The 22565-nt window shown below is 34.1% G+C and overlaps 1 protein-coding gene across 1 annotated transcript in view; it reads left to right on the top strand.

The window, feature by feature from the left end:
• The window catches only part of Smp_085990 (hypothetical protein), a gene marked incomplete at both ends in the record, with an annotated part of 49071 nt that overhangs the window by 15366 nt on the left and 11140 nt on the right, over positions 1–22565 (top strand). Inside the window, 10 exons of the mRNA XM_018790825.1 lie at positions 564–851; positions 3437–3753; positions 3900–4096; positions 4768–4988; positions 6299–6353; positions 7424–7597; positions 9829–10135; positions 11162–11596; positions 14915–15062; positions 21154–21475. Coding sequence (XP_018645845.1) covers positions 564–851; positions 3437–3753; positions 3900–4096; positions 4768–4988; positions 6299–6353; positions 7424–7597; positions 9829–10135; positions 11162–11596; positions 14915–15062; positions 21154–21475 — 2464 coding nt within the window. The remainder of the gene's footprint in view (positions 1–563; positions 852–3436; positions 3754–3899; positions 4097–4767; positions 4989–6298; positions 6354–7423; positions 7598–9828; positions 10136–11161; positions 11597–14914; positions 15063–21153; positions 21476–22565) is intronic.

Genomic DNA, 22565 nt, shown 5'->3' on the forward strand with positions numbered 1-22565 from the left:
GATTCCAAGTAATTATACACGCGTTATATATTTGTAACTAAGATAAGGACTTATAAACACTGTTATGATGTTTATAGCACTTAGTCCCCTTGACAAATTTCGATAGTGCAATAAGAAGACGAAGATTATCAGAACTATGTGATATATTAGCGCAATACATTTCAAACAGTCTGATCACACATATACTTGTTAAGAACATTTATATATAAAAATAATTAACCAACTAGACTAGAAATAGAGGATAAGGGAAGACAAAGATAATAAAGAAAATATTGTGAAAACAATTTGAAACCTAATCACTTTGAATAATAAGCTAATATTACCAGGGTAGATTTAGGGTAAGAACAAACTGTTTTTGAATACACAAAGCGGGTTTGAATTTTCGTATGGCTAAGGCTTCAATGAACCTTATGTATAACACCAAAAAAGCCAAGTTAAGATCAATCTCATGCCCTGTTTCAATTATATCTTTGGCAATGATGACATAATTAATATATCCTCCTTTCTAGTTAAACCAGGATCTTTTAAGTTAGAACTGCCAGTTTACTTAACATTTCCTGAAGATTTAAACAGTGAACAAAGTCCGAAATCCAATTCTTCACTTTATAAAACACTTCAAATCCATATTGAATTAAAAAAATTGGAGTTGAAATTTGAACCAGAAAGAATATTGATACCACCCATTCCAACTGGAATAAATATTAGAATACCAGTCAAACTGACAGCTTATCAAATGAATCAACCAATTAAAATATTTGGATTTTGGAATTTTACACCAGCATGTGAAGCTCAATTAATTAATGAAGAAAATATCCAATGCCCATTTGATATTGAATACCCGGAAGGTCAAAGTAAGTTTTAAAAGGCTGAATAAAATTATCGGTCAAAAATATCTTGAAATGAAATAAAGTCTGTTTGCGCTTATATGAACTGCTATATCGATTGATGTGCGTGCGTGCCCTGTTTAACACATGATTTGATGATCCCCGCCAATCAGAGAGAAGTGAATTATCGATCAGAGCTATGATACACTAATAGCCGTATGAGCAGTCTTGAGTACTTATCAGTCCTCTTTTCTGCCTAGCCCAGCCAGTTAACTCCAGAACACCAATAACAGCCTCTGCAATATTAATCATTATTCTCATACATACTGGGTTTATATACCAAACAAACTGACCACATCGTACCATAAAATAGAAAATAACATTTGTACAAGTTAAAACACGGAGTTCAGCGAAGGGATCTCTTTTCAACGAATGTTTTATCAAGCTGTACAGTCGTATATATATGAAAATGTTTTATTAAAGTACTAATTCCGTGAGGAAATGTGAACACTAATAACCAAGATTATAATAAGATGAATAGAATGAATAAAATTGGTTCTACAAAGGTGAAAAGAAAGTAGTTAAGAGCTCTATACTTGAACACCTAATCGACTGTAATCATTCTACGGATCCACAGTCTGATTTTAAGGTTGTTTATATGGTTCATTCAAATCTATCCAGATTTCTTCGGATCAAACTCTTAAAAATAGCCGAAGCTCTTACCATCCATGAGCTCAAACCAGAACTATGCGTACAAAAGAAGTACGTCTTATCATTTTCGTTACCATGGCCTTAATATTATTATTGTCATTCTATTATTATTATTACTGCATTACCCCTTTACTTATGTCTTATGTTCTCATTATTTTATTCATGAATACTCATCATATCACCTCATTTATTTTTACGGCTCTATGACCTTTAATTATTGTAACCAAAACATTTTATTCATTTTAATCATCTTATTATAATCTTGGTTATTAGTGTTTACATTTCCTCACCGAATTAGTACTTTAACAAACCATTTTCATATATATACGATTGTACAACTTGATAATAAATTCGTTGAAAAGAGATCCCTTCGCTGAACTCCGTGTTTTAATTTTAATGTTTAAATGGGAATTATATACCAATTTGTACAAGTAATTAATGGACTATAGATAACTCAGGAATGTTAAATTGTATAATAATATACCAAACACACTGACCACATCGTACCATAAAATAGAAAATAACATTTGTACAAGATTCAGCCAAATGTGGCTGTGAATAGGGGGAACAGAATTTAATGGACTAGGGATAACTCAAGAGTGGTAAATCGTATAATAATAGTTTATAGGTCAAAATAAAGCTTATAATATGAGGGACACGAATATGAATAGTTTCAAATTATACAATAGGAAATATACATATTACATTGGTCCATAAATAGTCCTCAAAAGTTACCATTCATAAATCTCCACGGCATATAACATGAACTAAAAGCATTTACTCTTAAATATTATTTGCATTCCGAAAACTATCAATCAATAAGTAATTTGCATGAAGTTAGTATTTTTTTTTCTCTTTTTGCCATGTGATCATTATTACTTTAACCAAATATTCTGAAAAGTATCACAGAACTTCGTTTTTCCGTAGAACTTACTTCGTATACTACGAAGCAATAGGTTTATAATGTGGATACATTTCTTACTGTTGATTTCAAATTAACAAACTAAAATTCACTAGATTATGCTAGGTAATAGAAAGCATAGAAAATACTATACCTGACTCGTTCAAATTATGCATTTTAGAAGTGCTCGAAATCTTCATTTGAAGTGTAACCTTTTGTTGATGTTGTGTTCCCTGAGTTCGTTAGTTTAATTATAGTTTTGACTGTTATTCTGGATAACACCTACACAGCCTACTTCTACGTGAAGATGTTCAGAATTACAATGACCATCTAGCTTGATGAACACACAATCAAAAACTATTCGAAGTTTAATGGCTTCAAGGAGTTATATATATATATATATATATATTCAATTCAGATCAATCTAGATTATAAAAAAAAGTAAACGTTGTTTTGTGTCACATAATAACAACGGTGAATTATTCGTCTCGTAGGTAGTTAGTCTACTAGGTGAGATTAAATACACTGTGGTGTGGATTACTTATATCCACATAAGTAGTATATGACGATGGTCAGGCATAGAATGTATTTCAGCAGAAGATCGATAAGAAAAGAACGAGAACGAAACGCAATTTGTTTAAAAATGCATGAACAGTAAAATTGAAGACGATGGACTGATATTTGCATAAGGAATGGTCAAAATTGCGACAATTTATAGATAGTTTGCAAATTAATTATTCACTGTATGGTTGTCAGATTTTAGTGAGATGTTCTGTAATTTTGGTGTCAAATACATTATATTGTCTCCATTCGTGTTCTTGTTCACTACAATACTTCTTCTGGTTACATAGAAAGAAATTATTGATATTGATACCTTATAATTAAAACGACACAGAATACTGCACAGTAGACAAGCACCGTGTCACTTTTCTGTCTCTTTCTGTTCCTACTAAACAACTCATCAATATCTCTAATTCTTCTTTTCTTTGATAATTTACAGTTCTAAAGCCAAATTGTAACTCATCAGTTCCTGATACAGGAAGTTTAAATTTATGTGTTAATTTTAATTGTAAATTAAATGGTCTTGTTCTAGCACCCAATCCAAGACCATTATGTTTAATCATAATTGCAATCATCGATAATTGTGATAATAATGAAGCATGTTATTCATCAAACAAAAGTCCAAGAGATCATTTTTTATCATCATATGTTTGTTCAGCTGCCTTACCTGTTAGTGCAGCTGTTGACAATTGTCTGATCAGTTGGTTTGATTATATAACACGTCGACCAAATGAGTTTAGACTTACTGATTATCAAGTAAGTTAATGATTGTGTATGATTACAATTTGTCTTCTTTCTGATGAAAATAGATTTTTATCAAGTACTAACATCTGATGACAGATCTAAAGACATTTCGTTAGATTATTATGACTCTGATAACGATATAATTTACTTTTAATTAGGATTCGGTTACAAGATTTCGTTACTCAGTTTACCTCCTAGTTCGGGCTACTCTAAGAGGTAAATGTGGCAAGGAAGATTTATCAACAGAGAGGAAAATACTGTTAACCATTAGAATTCATCTCAGTTTATACAAACTCAATTTAATGGCTATCGATAAAAAGATTATCACAACGAGCAATGGGCACACAAAATTAATGTAAATGAATATTATACTGAACAAATGAAAAATCACACTGAATTAGTTGTTACAAATGAAAGCTGTATTGAACTTATACATAAATCAAATGAACCAATATCTTACTAAATCAGTACATGAACCTACGTCTGAATTCTTCTAAATAAGTATTACATGGAGAGGTCACCATCCCTAACATTTAGTTATTCTCTACAAAATACCACCAAAATTAACCAAACTAAGAGTATTTCCTTAAAGTTTAAATGTGTAAATATATAAGCAGCTAGTAACAAAATTTCAAGCTATGAAATACATTTGACATTATCTAAACCAAATGAAAATTTGCATAGAATTGAACATATAAACTAAAGAGTAGATACAACAACTGATAAAAAACTAAACCAAACAGCTTTTACAGGTTATAAATACATCAGTATTATCGACACGTAGGCTCTACTGAATTAATGAACAACACCAGTACAGAAAGTCATTGTAAAGCAGTTTTAAACTGTGTCACGAAAAACAGACCTCCTGGTTACAGTCCTTGGGGTAAATGTAATCCATACCTTCCACTTACACTTTTCAAGTCATATTTTTTGTCTTTGCCCATCTATAAACTATTGTTCATAATTGCATTACATAACTAAATAGCTATTTCATTCTAATTTCTTTCTTTTTTCTTAGAATCTTAGAAATAAACTGAAAGAAATAAAACAGAATCGAGACCTAGACATTATTTCACTATATCACTTATTTGATGAATTAAAGCTTTCACAGAAAGAATGCTTAAACTTAGAGAATATATCTTCTGATCAAAGCTCTTCAATAGGAAGTAATACATATTGGAAGGCCGATCAATATTGTTTAAACGGTATCAGAAATACACGAAATAACATTTTTGATATTTCAGAAAGTACGTTTATTACTTATATGTGACAAATTTTATTCTGAATAAACAGAAAAGTAAAAATTTTCTAAAATGACCTCTATAAAAACACTAAACAGTGCCCAGCGTTGATTATTAACGCGGCATAAAAGGAAACTTTAGGGATCTGTTAGAAACCTTTCAGACAACTTGGTCAACAAAGATTTGTGATCTTATTGCCAGATTAAATAAAACATCATCTATCAGCGTGAATCAGCTTGAACTAATATTCAACGATAAATATTCCATTCTTGTATGTAATGATGAAAGTAACTTTATGATCGTTCATTTTCATTAGGATTTTTCTAAACCAAAAATCCCCTATCACATTTATTTGCATCTAATGAGAGCACTTAGAAGATGTCATACAATTTGTGCCTATCAGACAAATGACAATACACTAAACTAGAATAAATCGATGACTATTTTAACAATTATGCAAAGATAGATAGTGACTAGCAGTGGAATCCAGGACGCGCGTTTCGTCCTATTTGGGACTAGTCAGCTGGATGTACCTGCATCTCAGAGTTGATGTTGACTCTGGGACTCGAACCCAGTACCCAGTACGATTATCAACAGTAAACATAGCCAATATTGATACATTGCACTGCAAAATATGACTGTAAACTGTCCTCCAATTATCCCACTTAAATAACCATACGTCCGACCCAAGTACTGCGTGTATTTAATAGGGCTTTTAATGTTGTGGTTGTGCATCATGTGAAGTATCCAGAACATTTATTTTTCATAGTGAACTGCTGACTTCTGTAATATGGGATTATTTTGGTAAAAGCAATAAATTTTCTGGTAATCGGGTTGCGAAATAGTTGCCATATATGGTCACAGTGAATGTTTGTTTTCTATCTTCATACAATCTAGATGGCCATATGTTTCAAATCAACAGCCCACATCTTATGTGGCATATTACAAATGGTAACACAGTAATTCAGATACATGTTCCATGTAATAGTCCTTCTGACTCTAAAACATCCAACTGAAGTTCATTTCTTTGTTCCCTTCTATTAATAAATCATTTTACTCTCTTTTCACTTTAGTTTACGACCCTCATATATCATGTGGTGCCTCAAATACTTGAAGCTTCTTCGTATTCCTTATTCTATTAGCCATGTAAAATATGATATATAGCATGATTGGACGTTAAGCTTACACTTCTTGATTGATGTGCCTTAGATAACCACCGTTGAATTATCTCCCTACTGTAGCAAAAATAATGATCAATAATTTACCTATACAATTCTTTAGTTCATAAATTCACTAGCATATTTTTTGTATTACAGGTCCATTTATTCATCGAGATCATTCGAAAGACTTTGAAGATAACAATGAGATGAGGTAACTATGGATTATTACTTCACATTAATAGTTTTCTATTAACAACATATCATTCTTCGTGTAAACAATGCTTATTTTCTAATACTTAATGATCATTGGCCTCGAGAGATTATACTCAACAGTGTGTGGCTTTATTTGAAGTTATGCCTATTCCCAGGCACTCACCTTTATACTTCTAACATCATACATTTGACACATTCTAAAAGAAACTAGGCTTGGATCATACGTCTGGCATATGTCTGGCGACAGTACAAAGCGCTGAATTTTAATTCAGAGGCTTCAGTTATGTTTGGAAGAAAAGTATATATGCATACAGCTGATAAATCTCATGCACGACTTAAATATATGTATACTTACAGAGTATATTATAAAGACATAAGAACAAGTGCAGTAATTTGTCAAATATACCTGATTTTACAAAGCTGTTTTTTTTAAATATCTAATCGTGAAATATCTTTTTTCTACGTTTTGTTTAGCAATGATTATTTAAACCTTCCAGACTATATATCTGAGATAGGCAGTTAACTGATATATTCATGAAAATCCAAGTGATATCAAATTTGTACTACGAACAAATGATTTTTCCCTTTCTTGTATGCTTAGCTTCATTCTCATATTGTAGTGAACAAGAACACGAGTGGAGACAATCGAATGTATTTTAGCACAACATTACAGAATATCTCATTAAAATATGAGAACCATATAGTGAACAGTTAATTTGCAAAATAACAATCAACTGTCTCAATCTTGATTGTTCCTTCTGCAAATATCCGTCCATAATCTCCGATTATAATTGTTCATGCATTTTCGTACGAATTGCGTGCCGTTCCCGTTCTCTCCTTATCGATGTTCTACTGAATTACATTCAATGCCCGACCATCGTAATATACTACTTATGTGGACATCAGTAACCCACACCACAATATAACAGAAAAGAACATTTATTTCAAAAACTACACTATTTACTCCATGTGAACTATGATGTCGTTTTAGTACATTTTAAATCTCCTAGAGATAAGATGCCAAATATCAAGAGTACATTTCTGTTGACGCATTTTTTTAAATTTCAGAATATCCCCATCCACAATTTCTTCAACAATAACAAATTCTTATGGATCATGTTCATTTCTACCAGATTGGCAATTAATTGATCGAACAGCAACAGAACAAGTACAACGTTGGTTAAGTGTTCATGGATTTCCAAAAAGTCGTTATCAATTTAAGTTTCCAGATGATTTTAGAAAGTAATAAATTGTGTATTTCACTTTGTTTTGTATTAAGTGATAAGTTTCAAATTTTTTTTTACTAATTGATGATTATATTGCTAAATTGACTCATCACCATCTGTTTGGAATCAGTTTTTTAATCAATCGTAAAACCTACATATTAGTGTAGATCCTAGATGAATTAGGGCGATATCAAGACAATACGCATAGCATGCACATATGCCAATAAGAGACTGACCAGTTTCAGTCCTAAACATCAGTGGGAAGATAGACTCAAACAAACAATACCAAGTGAATTTCAACTTTACCCCATTGCACAACCAAGTGGCTATCAGGAATCAGTAGCTGAGTAGATAACGCGATGGCGTTAGAAGCGAAAGGTACTGGGTTCGAGTCCCAGAGTCAACATCGACTCTGAGATGTAGGTACATCCAACTGACGAGTCACAAATAGGACGAAACGTGCATCCTGGATTCCACTGCTAGCCACTATCCATCTTTGGTTAGAGGAATACTGTTTAAAATTCACAAAGACAATCGAAAATTCATCAAAATATCAATTTCCTTAATGCGAATATAACTTGTTATAATCACATCGAGTAACATTTAGATAATGAAGAAATTTTAACTCATGCGCTCATTCACCTTTCTTTGATCTTCTTAATCTTCTACCTTCAGGCATTTCACTTTTGATCGATGATATATACTACTTATATACGTCGACATCAGTAGCACACACCATATTATTCGTTGTTTATTTGTTTTACAGTTGTATATCACTGACAACTACAATATTGAATAAATCATTATTGGGTGAAAAACAAAAATCTTATCCTATATCTCAACAGAATACAACAATAAAAGAATCTAGTCAAACTAGTATGAAACATGAACTAAACAATAATAAATTGAATATTGATAATATAAATGAAACAGTACCATGTAGTATTAATCCGTTGTATAATTGTTTATTACATCTTTGTGGTAATAAACAACCACCTGGTCTATTGCCTACAATTAATTTACCAATAAATAATCCTTATGAAGCTTTGTCAATTGTTTATTTTTATTGTTCTGCATTGTTAACATTTGCACGAAGGTTAGTTTTATTTTGTATAGGTTGACATTATAAAACTTTGAAATTACGTATTGGATGAATGGAGAAAAATTGCTAAAACATTCCGGACCTAGATAATTTAGTACTTGCCAGAAGGGAACAGCTTCAATTTTGAGAGTAGTGGTGTTGCTCATCGGATTAAAACTATGTTATTTAGTATTAGTCTTTGAAATTATTTGTGACACTTATTATCAAGTCTGACAATAAACATCACTCAAGATTCTAACCAAACCTTACTGACTACTGCCAAATGTCACAAAGCATATTTTAGGGTTTCTTACGGACTCCTGTGATCACACACAGTGTATATTAATGTCAACTTATTGAGTTTAGTGACCCGGTTCTCTCATGATTCATAGAATTTCTTCAGCACTGCAAACTAAACAACAATTTATTAAAAACTTTTCAGTGATGAATCCATCTATACTGAAAGGTTATATTAATAAAGTGGACTTTAGTTAAGACATAAACGCGGTACAACACAATTAATAAACGTTTCTGGTAAGATTACATACAAATCAATCTTAAACATCTGCTTCAGTAATTAGTTATGTTTTTCACTGACCTAAAGTTATTTTAACATTTTGTTAACTTAAACAAATAGACTTTTTCAATTGACCAAGGAATCATTAATTCAACAATCATCAGATGAAATACAATGATAGGTCAGTCTGAATAATTCCTCTAGTTAAGCATTGCTTATTAAATAGCATAGTATAGTTGACAACTAAATACGTTGTTCGTTTAGATGCACAAAATCTTCAACTATTAACTTGTATATGGTTGTTGTCACAGAAAAACATTAATTGGAGTGCAGTCGCAAACTACGAAGTATTGAACACTTGCATATTTCTGTCTAGGGAGCTTCTCATGAATCTATGAAGGACTGAGTTTAGCGACTTTTGATATCGTTTTGAACAAGATATCATTGAGTCCGTAAGTAGAAATCCAATAGTCCGCCATTTTTAAGTCTAGTCAATCTAAACCATAGAGTAACTCAATTGAATTATTTCAAGTTTTATTTGCAATTATTTAAATTTAGAAAAACTAATCGTTACTTCTTATCCATTGTTTTAAGCTTATGAAAGATATACATTTTTTTATTATTCTTAATTTGACTTCTTTGATTTTAGTCAAGGTAGTTGTCTACCTCATATCTTACCAGAACATTTAATGGAACCGAATGATTATCATTTATGGCATAAATATGGATGTCCAGGTTTAACAGAATCTGCACGTACAGTGTATACATCATTACCTCAAGAGAATAATATCATAACAGTCACAGACTGGATGAAACCACAAAAAATCAAAAGTGATAATCAATCAAATGATGATTTCATAAAAATAGATTTAAGTCCATTAAGGGAATCTGAACTAGATCGATTTTTAATAATATCAGAAAGAGCTTGGACAGATTTACTAATACAACTTATTAAAGTAAGTAGAAATAGTGGTTTATTGTGCTTGTTTCGTAACAGATATTAAGAACCGATATTCCTGTTTATTTATTTTCCTAATATACTCAAGTTTTGTGATGCATAGCTTTCTTTTACTACTTGTCGTTAATCTTCTTCATTGTTCTTTTTTATAGCCCTCTAAAACATTGTCAGCATATTTTAACAAGCTAGTTTTCATTTTGGTTAACATCCTTCAGCTAAGTTCATCTCTAACCTTTAGGGAACCAAGACTCCCTGCAGGATTTCAACTCATGTCACTCATTCAAGTTCAAGACGTTAGTAATAAGCAATTTAGGTATGTGTTGTATCATTTGCAACTCGGATATTAACATAGAAATCGATCACTTGATAGATCTCTGTGCTAATTAGGTTGTATAAAGCAGATCAGTAAAAGCTTATGGACTAATCATAACAAAACGAATTCTTACTTGATGAAAAAAGTATTATTGTTTAGTAGATATAAATAGTTGAAATCATGAGTCAATTGAAGCTAGACCACCACGGAAAACCTGGAAGAACTGGACGGCCGTTTCGTTCTATTATGGAACTCTTTAGCAATGCACATCCACGATCCCGCACTCGCGAGATTCGAACGCAGGACCTACCAGTCTCGCGCGCGAGCACTTAACCGATAGACCACTGAGCCGGCCGGCATTCAACGGTGTTAATGTCTAACTCCAAACAATCCACGAAGTTGAGCAACCATTTCACCAATGTCTTCAGTGAGTTGATACATCCCAACAGAACTGGTTAAACTTACTAGAACTCCAGGAAATACCTCTTGAAGCCAGTCACTAGTGAGCATATGATACTTAAGTAAATTAGAATTCTAGACCCACTTAACTTAGAATAGTGCTTGGAGCTCATTGATAACTTACTGAGTTTTTTGATCCAGTTTTAATTCTTGTTTATGATCAGTATTAGTAATATTTAAATAGTTTTGCAACTAAAATTAAATTATACTCCTCGGTTCCCTACTTTTATACCTTTATTCATAATATTTTAGTGTTTTCCATTTAACCATATAACCATCAATTCACTGGATACAATTAACTTACCACCAAAAGATCTTTTATTACATAAAACAAATGAATCAATATCACCAACGCCAACAGTTTCACAACAATTTTCATCACAAAATGAATCAAATAAATCAGATCAAGTAATAAAACACACAATTCGATTATCAGATCAAAGAGACAATGTACAAAGAACAAAATTAACAAATTCCAATGAAATTCAAATGAACAATTGTTACTCATCATGTGAACGTATTTTATTGGCTTGGTTAAATTATTGTTATCATCAGTATGCATATCAAATATGGCCTGAAAAGAAAACCGTATTTACAAATTATGATCTGATAGTTACTAATTTTGATAATGATTTATGTGATGGAATTATATTAGCATGTGCTATCGGTGCATATGTGCCTTGTCTTGTTAGTTTAATTAAATCATTCTTAAATTTTTTTGTTCATGACTGTCATTGTTTTATGATTTAATGTTATCATAGCTTTTGTTCTCAATAATCCAGAACTGTTATGTTAATCAAGATAGTAACCTCATTTATTTTGATGAGTGAGTAAAGTATTCCCGACTTAGAAGATAGAAAATTATGTACACTTTATCTATGTTATTGTTACGCAACCACAACAGTTCAACTGTAGTTAACCTAATGAATGCAGCAGGAGAAAATGGAAGTCTGATATTTTCGAAACAACTTTTACTAGATATATAAGAACTTCGGTCTAAATTAGAGCGAATAGTTTCACAGTATTTGGGCGCCTCGAGTTGATGTAAGACACTAAATAGGAATAATATATTTGTAAAATTTCAGCGAATGAATTTGAGTCTTGAAAATTAGGGCATGACACAACTTTTTCGCGATAATATTTTTGGTAGTAACTTTAAAGAACATAAATATATAGTAATGGCCAAGTAACCAATAAATGAAAAGCAAGTTCAGTGTGCGAAATATAAAGTATCAATTCAGGGCAGATGATTATCATACAAAAGTAAGGATTTAAATTATGGAATAAAAAATAATGTAGGAACTTTCTGATAAGAAAATTGGTATGAAACCTCAAGTTTCAATTTAAACTATGTTGAACATTGGGTAGATTTTACTGATAAACATTTGTCTCAGTGAGTAGAAAAACTAAACTTTCTGACGTTTCATGACTCCGTGTAAGCCACTTCTACAGAGAATAAATAAATGAATTAAATAAACCCAAAATTCATTTGGTATAGTTTGCTTTGATCTTTCAACTGATATTTAGGACTACAATTGATCAACCTCTTATTAGCCTTAAGTCACAAGCATTATAAGCAAACATGGATAATGGCTAACAGTGGTGGCAATCCGAACAGGATGCACATATGTCAATAAGAGATTGATCAATTGCAGTCGTAAACATCAATAGGAAAATTCAAGTAAACAATTCCAAATGAATTAAAACTTCACCCCGTTGCACAAGCAGGTGGCTATCAGGACTCAGTAGCTAAGTGAATAACACGATGGCTTTTGAAGAGAATGCTATTGGCTCTGAGTCCCAGAGTGAACATCAGCTCTTTGATGCAGATACACCCAGCTGACGAGTCCCACATAGGGCGAAACCCGTGTACTGGAATCCTCAGCTAGCTACCATCCATCATTAAATAAACCCTAGTTTAAATAGTACGAAGGAACAAAGCAAAAATTATTTAGTAAGATCAATCAAAAAGTGGAGAAATATCATGAAATTTCCTATTAACCTGGAAATTAAAAATACATTATTCACATTTTAATGTTTTAATCTTGTACGATTCATCTGCCAGAAGTAGATGGACATTTCTTTTAGAATAATGTCACTCACAGTTTCCACTAAAATGGCCTTAACTTTCCAACTGTAATACTATATAAACTCATTGAGTATTGTTTATTTGAATCTTCCCATCGATTTGTTAGGACTGCAACTGGTCAGTCTCTTATTGGAATATGTGCATACTATGCGTATTGCCTCGATATAGCCTTAGTTCACAAGAATTGTAAGCAAAGATGGATAGTGGCTAGCAGTGGAACCCAGGACGCGCGTTTCTTCCTATTTGGGACTCGTCAGCTGGATGTACCTGAATCTCAGAGTTGATGTTCACTCTGGAACTCGAACCCAGTTGCAGTCCGAAACAGCAATGGGAGGTTTCAAACAAGTAATACTAAGTGAATTTAAACTTACCCCCTTTGCACAAGCATGTGGCTATCAGGACTCAGTAGCTGAGTGTATAACGCGATGGCATTTGAAGCGAAAGGTACTGGGTTTGAGTCTCAGAGTGAACATCAACTCAGATGCAGGTACATCCGACTGACGAGTCACAAATGGGACGAAACGTGCATCCTGGATTCCACTGCTAGCCACTATCCATCTCTGCTTACCATGTAATACTATATTTTACTTGTTTACTGTTTAATGCTATGTATATATAATTATCTCAAAGTATTATTAACATTGGTGGTGATACGATGATTCAAAGTACTGATATTTTGACATTTTTAGAAAGAGGAACTAAATTAATATTTGATCACAAGATTATCAGCTCTGTCTTGATTGACGTATATATCGTGATCGGTAAGCATTTACTTGAGAAATAGTGAATATTTGTAGCTCAGGTGAATGTTTTCGGTGGAATTATTTTCTCTGAAAAAGGACGTATTATTTATGTAGTTGTCCATTCGGACAACATTATCTGCTATTAGTTTGACACGAGAACAACAGATCACTAACATCACAAGGTTGTGGACTGTAGATCAAAAGATATACGTGAAACTTTTACTAGATGTACCATAGCAACAAGCTGATGGATATTAATTGATTCAAGTTTTTTGTTTAATAAAATTATTATTTTTCAAAATATATTGTTATTTTCGATGGTCTGATCTCACCAGTTTGTTAGTCCCTAGATTTGACTCATTCAGAAATGAAGGGAGAAAATATTAGGAACTAGGTAGAAAGTTTTATTACCTAAGCTAAATATTTATGTTTTTTAACTTCAGATTTCATATGACTACAAATACAATAATCTGACCAAGCAACTGAAAATAAGGAGTGAATAAAATAGGCTTTATTTACTCAATATCGTAAACTGTTTGAAGCTAGACCTGTAAACTACTTAATTACTTCTCAATGTCCTAAAGATCCGATAGACTCTGAAATACTGGCAAAATAAATTAGGTGGTGAAACTGATAATTTTGCTTTCAATACTGACTTTAAAATTCCAATAAAGGCATCAGCCTTCTCAAGATTTCGGATAATCTTTTCTGATGGGTATAAGCCAGTATGAAACCTTTGTTCTGTTGATTACCTCAAGTCACTTATTTTCTCAGGAAAGTACACCACAATGTCAACTCAGACCAGTATTCACAGTACGACTTCATCGATAGAGTTCGGTCATCATTAAAATACTGAGAAAACGTTATATTGGTCACTACTCAGTGATTAACCGATTGTATGTACGAAACATTCGGTTGAGATGATATAACAATTGGTTAGCTGTCAATTAACAATTGACCCGCCAAAGTTGAGAATAACGGTCACGAAATAGCTAATGATTATTCACCTCTGATCATCATGACAGGAATGTATTCACCCAATCCTCTTATTGAAAGGAGATCAAAAGAGAAGCAAATATAGTTCAATGGTATTTATTGTTTAATATCTTTTCGTTAACTTTTAAAAGCGTGAAAGTATAAGTTATGGTCTTTGCACTACTGTTACGATTTTAGATTCCTAATTACTTCTCCAAAATCTACACACAACCTAATTCAGATGAACAATGTTTTCATAACGCGATCATTTTAGTTCAAGCATTAAGAATGATTCATTTTGAATTTGATTTGTGCCCATCTGATATAACAAGTCCACATCCATTCGGTATGGCGTTATTATGTTTACATTTATTTTGTCAGTTGCCGGATTATTTACCAAGACAAACAATAAATTTTACAGGTAGGAATAAATTAGCTGAAACACATGCTTGTTGTTATATATATATATATATATATATATATATATATATATATATATATATTTCATGAACAAGGTTTTAAAAGAATTAGAGTTTAGTAGTTACTAGCAACAGAAACCGTAATATGGGTTCTGTCCTATTTCGACCTCACCAGCTGAACGTACTCATGCTCTATAGTCGATCTCCACACCTGGACTCAAATAAGATTATACACAATCCCTGGATTCCATTGCAAAACACTAACGAGCACTTGTGATTTAATGGGATTATCAAAGCAATCCTCTCATGATTAACATAGCCCAAAATAGACTGATAATTTGAAGTTATCAACATTCACAATAGCTACTGCCGGTCCCAAGCCCGGGTAAAGGAGGAGGGTTGGGCATGGGGTTAGCGACCCCATCCCGTAGAAAATCAACTCGCTAAAAAAACGCTAACCAGAAAAAATCATTCAAACCATTCAAACTCTGCCCTGGGAGTAGAAGGAAAAATGACGTCTCATGATGAAAGCCGAGTTCCTTCGGAAGTCATGAGGCCGATGCACCTTCTTACAACCAGAGCGACAATTTTTATAGGTACATGGAATGTCCGGACAATGTGGGAGACCGGCAGAGTCTTCCAAATTTCTGCGGAAATGAGGAAATACAACCTGGAAGTGCTTGGAATCAGTGAAACACATTGGACGCAGGTTGGACAACAACGACTGTCTTCAGGGGAACTTCTGTTATACTCCGGTCATGAAGAAGAAAATGCCCCACATACACAAGGAGTGGCACTGATGCTGTCTAGAAAAGCACAAAATGCACTTATAGGATGGGAATCTCATGGACCGAGGATCATCAAAGCCTCCTTCAAAACAAAGAGAGAGGGCATTACAATGAACATCGTCCAATGCTATGCGCCGACCAACGACTACGATGAAGACGCTAAAGACCAATTCTACGATAGGCTGCAGTCAATCTTCGAGAAGTGCCCAACCAAGGACCTGACCATTCTAATAGGAGATTTCAATGCCAAGGTTGGAAAGGACAACACTGGATACGAAGACGTCATGGGACAACATGGACTGGGAGGAAGGAACGAAAACGGTGAGAGATTTGCAAACCTATGTGCCTTCAATAAACTGGTCATAGGTGGCACCATATTCCCACACAAAAACATACACAAAGCCACTTGGATTTCACCGGATCACACTACACAAAATCAAATCGACCATGTCTGCATCAACAAAAAGTTCAGGAGGACGATGGAGGATGTGAGAACCAGAAGAGGAGCTGATATAGCATCCGATCACCATTTGCTGGTCGCCAAGATGAAACTAAAACTCAAGAAGCACTGGACAATGGCGCGGACAACATCACAAAAGTTTAACACGGCCTTTCTTCGAGATGCTGACAAACTCAACGAATTTAACATAGCCCTCAGCAACAGGTTCCAGGCCTTTCATGACCTACTCAATGGAGAGGGAACCACCATAGAGAGCAGCTGGAAAGGTATCAAGGAGGCAATCGTTTCAACATGTCAGGAGGTTCTGGGCCAAAAGAAGCACCATCACAAGAAATGGATCACTGTTGGTACACTGGATAAAATTGAAGCAAGGAGGAACAAGAAGGCAGAAATCAATATCAGCCGAACCAGAGCGGAAAAAGCCAAGGCACAAGTCGAATACACAGAGGCAAACAAGCAAGTGAAGAGGAGCATCAGGACCGACAAACGTAAATATGTGGAAGATTTAGCGATGACAGCGGAAAAGGCTGCAAGAGAGGGAAACATGAAACAAATGTATGATACAACAAAGAAACTTGCTGGAAATTACCGTCAACCAGAAAGACCAGTGAAAAACAAGGAAGGCAAAGTAATCGACGATATTGAAGAACAACGAAACAGGTGGGTAGAACACTTCAAGGAACTCTTGAATCGACCAGTTCCACTGAACCCACCCAACATCGAAGCAGCACCCACAGACCTCCCAATCGATATTGGCCCACCAACAATTGAAGAGATCAGCATGGCCATTAGACAAATCAAGAGTGGCAAAGTAGCGGGACCAGACAACATCCCAGCAGAGGCACTGAAAGCAAATGTAACAGCAACTGCCAAGATACTCCACATCCTCTTCAGTAAGATTTGGGACGAAGAACATGTACCAACAGACTGGAAAGAAGGACTTCTCATCAAGATACCAAAGAAAGGCGATCTGAGCAAGTGCGACAACTACAGGGGCATCACTCTCCTCTCAATACCAGGAAAAGTCTTCAACAGAGTATTGTTAAACAGGATGAAGGATTCCGTGGACGCTCAACTTCGAGATCAACAAGCTGGATTTCGTAAGGATAGATCGTGCACAGATCAAATCGCAACTCTACGTATCATTGTGGAACAATCAATCGAATGGAATTCATCACTCTACATCAACTTCATCGACTACGAGAAGGCATTTGATAGCGTGGACAGGACGACACTATGGAAGCTTCTTCGACACTACGGCGTGCCTGAGAAGATAGTCAACATCATACGGAACTCCTATGATGGACTAAACTGCCAAATCGTCCACGGAGGACAACTCACCGACTCGTTCGAGGTAAAGACCGGTGTTAGGCAAGGTTGCCTACTCTCACCCTTTCTCTTTCTCCTGGTGATCGACTGGATTATGAAGACGTCAACATCTGGAGGAATGCACGGGATACAGTGGACAGGCAGGATGCAGCTTGACGATTTAGACTTCGCGGATGATCTGGCCCTTCTATCACAAACGCAACAACAAATGCAGGAGAAAACGACCAGTGTAGCAGCAGCCTCATCAGCAGTAGGTCTCAATATAAACAAAGGGAAAAGCAAGACTCTCCGATACAATACAATATGCACCAATCAAATTACACTTGACGGAGAAGCTTTGGAGGATGTGGAAATCTTTACATATCTGGGCAGCATCATTGATGAACACGGTGGATCAGATGCAGATGTGAGGGCGCGGATCGGCAAAGCAAGAGCAGCATACCTACAACTGAAAAACATCTGGAGCTCAAAACAATTGTCAACCAACACCAAGATCAGAATTTTCAATACAAATGTTAAGACAGTTCTTCTGTATGGGGCAGAGACGTGGAGAACTACGAAAGCCATTATCCAGAAGATACAAGTGTTTATTAACAGTTGTCTACGCAAGATACTTCGGATCCGATGGCCAGACACTATCAGCAACAAGTTACTGTGGGAGACAACAAACCAGATTCCAGCGGAGGAAGAAATCAGGAAGAAGCGCTGGAAGTGGACTGAGCACACTTTGAGGAAATCACCCAATTGTGTCACAAGACAAGCCCTCACATGGAATCCTGAAGGCCGAAGGAGAAGAGGAAGACCAAAGAACACATTACGCCGAGAAATGGAGACAGACATGAGAAGAATGAACAAGAACTGGAAAGAACTAGAAAAGAAGGCCCAGGACAGAGTGGGTTGGAGAAAGCTGGTCGGCGGCCTATGCTCCATTGGGAGTAACAGGCGTAAGTAAGTAAGTAAGTAACATTCACAATAAGAGATTCAAACCTTTATTAATCAAATATTATTCAATGGTGTAAAAACTTAGAAGAAAACGAAATAAACGAAAAGTTTTCTAGTAATCACATAATAATAATTATTATCACACTCATTTTATTCGGTACCATAAGTTTAATCACAGTAAAAAACTATCAACAGAAAGTATGCTAACGGGAGTAAAATCCCCGTTTAATGAACACATGAGTTTGAAATTTGTATATAAAATAATAAATTTATCGGTATGATCATCAAGGTCTGACTTAATAGCTTCGAACAGATTGAGCGTTGGGTAGATTATTAGTAGGAGGAATATATTTATAAGTTATTAAAATAGTAAATCAATCAATGGTAGACAATCATTGAAAATCTGGAAGTGTTGGACGGCATCTCATCTCAGCAGGGAACTCCCCAGCGGTGTGTATCCACAATTACCCCCACAGGACTCGAACCCAGGGCTTCCGGTGTTGTGCGTGAATGCTTAAGCTCTAAGCCATTGAGTTGATAGCTTCGAAATTATATTTCAGGAGTTTTGGTGAGAAGCTTTGACCAGTGAAGTTTAACCGTGTCAAGTGTAGGGCAGTTGGCCACCGATGACAATGGTGCAATATCGTACATTGATTGAAGTTAGACATCAACACTGTTAGGTGCCGGCTCAGTAGTCTATAGATTAAGCGTTCTCACACGAGACCGAAGGTCCTTGGTTTGATCCCCATGTTTGGAGTTGTGGATGCAGACTGGAGAAGAGTTAGATGCTGAGATGAAATGGCCGTCCAATGTTTCCATGTTTTGAATGGTGGTCTAACATTGATCGGTTTGTGATTTCAGTAAACTTCACAACATCTTATTGATATTCATATTTGTAGAAAGTGCTTTTAAACAGTAATTAACATTTATTTATATTCATTTGTAAATTTTTACGATCAGCCTTACCCTCATGGCATCTCAATCATCAAGTAATATATTTCATTTAATAAATCTTTAATCGCTGAAAAATTCCCATCATATTAAAACATAATTATACGAACGAAGAATATTCTTTTCAATAATTTCTCATCAGGTTCTACAATTATAAATTAATAATCCACAAAAGAACATTGGCCAAGTTTAAGGCAGAGTATATCAATTTAAGAAACTGTAATATGTAAATCAAGGATTGTTTGTCATATAAAATAAGATCGAATCGTTAATGTTGGGATGACTAATATGAAGTGTTAACTTGAATCAGTTTATAGGTGAAATAAAATCGTAAGTTAAATTATTAGAATATATATAGTTGACATGGGGCTGAGAGATAGAAAAATGGGATTACAAATCAGAAATTACGTAATATGTAGAATAATATGAATTAGGTTAGATATAGTAGATTGGGGGTGGATGATAAATAAATTTCTCTAAAAGGTTAGCAAGTGTGATAATAATAATAATGACTGATAAGATAAAATAAGTTTAAGATATAAAAATGAACATTAATCAAATTAATGTCACCATATTACAAAATTGATTATTAACAAGTTGACCCTGAAGTTGGCCAGGGTAAAAGGAGCGGCTGTACATATTTCTTTTGATGTACTCTGCCTTTTACTTGGCCAATCTTCTTTTATGGATTATTAATTTATAATTGTAGAACCCTGATGAGAAAATTATTGAAAAAGAATATTTTTCTTCGTTCATATAATTGTGTTTTAATAAATCTTTACTAATTGCCTCTCATTTCTTCAAAGAACAGACGGATAAAAAAATTCACAAACCTTAATAATGGTAATTCTTGAGTTTCTTGGTAACCAGATTTGCTTTCAGTTATTAACACTTTATAAAAGTATATAAATGCATATGTTTGACGGACGTAATTAGTTTATTTTAAATAGATAAACTCCTATTCGTTTTGCTGTTTATTGGAGAATTTTCTGATTGACTAACAAGATGAGAAATCTTTTCAGTAGTACGATTTTTCTTTGCTAAATCTCCAAAACTATTCTCAAACTAAGTTTCATCTTATACATTGTAAGACTTAAGTTCATTTTTTAAATGGCTAATATTTGGACAGATATCATGAATAGATCAATTTTAGACCATCATTGAAAACCTGGAAGCACTAGACGGCCGTTTTGTCCTAGTATAGGACTCCTCAACAGTGAGCATTCGAAGGTTCATATTTCTAGTCACGTGTGCTTGACCGCGGATGTGCACTTCTGAGTAGTCCCATAATAAGATGAAACGGTCGTCTAGTGCTTCCTGTTTTCAATGGTGGCCTGTTATTGATCCATTCGCGATATCTATCTGGACTCAACAATCTCCACAGCCCTATACTGATAACGAATATTTGATTAATAAAGTTTCTACAATATCCTATCATCTCTTCTAGAAGAAAACGCCATATGTTAATTCAATTTTGTTGTCAAAAAAATTCTGAATATTCCATTGAAATTTATTTTTGTGTTTACATTTTTTCGGGTCGATTTCAAGGTCTTTTGAATTCTACAACTAAACGTCAATTATTATTTGCCAATACAAGTTCTCAAACATTAACATATTATTGTGTAATCATTGGCCCAAATGCAAATGATTTCAATTGTTCTATAATAAATACTTCGAATAAAATTATAAAACGTGAAATCAACAAAACAAATTCAAAGAAACTGGATGTGAAACAATTAAAATATTCAACAAGTGATAATTACATTAAGATTAATGATACTAATAATACGGATCAGTTATATAATAATGTTAAAGAAATAAAAATGATGATACCACAGAAAGGAAAATTACAAATATGTCTTGAATATAAGTAGGTTTGGTTGTAAGAATGAATATCACATATATATGCTCACATATGTTCTTGAAGTAATAGTAGTATATGATCAGTAATATTATTTATTAGTAATGTGTTTCAACAATCAATTTTTTAGTAGTGGCATAAATGTGAATTCTCTGTGAGTCTATTTTCCTGATCAACACAAGTTTTTTTAGAATGGTTGGAATCACAGTCAGTGAAATCAGTGAGGTTGAACATGTTTACATCTGGAATTAGTTCTTAAAGCTATACATCATTTTAAATAGACACTACATCCCGTATCACTTTATAAGGTATAGTTTTAAAACACCATTTTTTATGAAAATTTACCATCTTCAAAAAGTTATACCTTTCAGTTCATTTCTTTTAGGTCTGAACTGACTTATCTCACATCGATAGAATCTGATTAGCAATAAAATAACTAAACAAACATCACATCAGTCATTAACTAGAAATCACTTAATGTAAATGCCAAGTTTTCTACAAAAAACATCATTTCTTTAAAGTTCTGACTGATATTCATTAGGTTTAGATTGATATCATGAATGGAAAATGTTAAACCACCATTGAGAACGTAGAAGCACTGGACGGCTGTTTCGTCCTGGTATGGGGCTCCTCAGCAGTGCATATCCACGACCTCGCACGCGGGTTTCAAACCCAGGACTTTCGGACTCTCGCGCAAACGTCTAACTTCCAAACTACTTACCCTGCATCCAACGGTAATAATGTTTAACTTTAACCAATCCACGATATTGCGCGACTGTCCACCAATATCTTCAGTGAGTAACTGCCTCACAACAGACATGGTTGAACTCCACTGGTCATGGCTTCTCATTAAAACTCTAGGAAATCCATCTTGAGGTCAGTCATTAGCGAATACATGATATTTACTAATATTTTTTCTTTATTTACATACCTTCTTGAGATTTATTTGATCGTCATTCATTTTTATCTTATAATCAACTGCTGAGGAGACCCACATTAGGACGAAACGGCCGTCCAGTGCTTCCAGGTTTTCCATGGTGGTCTAGCTTCAATTGACTCATAATTTCAACTATTTATAATCATTTCATTTATTGTTGTT

Source organism: Schistosoma mansoni, assembly GCF_000237925.1.
Source record: "Schistosoma mansoni, WGS project CABG00000000 data, supercontig 0013, strain Puerto Rico, whole genome shotgun sequence".
Lineage (NCBI taxonomy): Eukaryota > Metazoa > Platyhelminthes > Trematoda > Strigeidida > Schistosomatidae > Schistosoma > Schistosoma mansoni.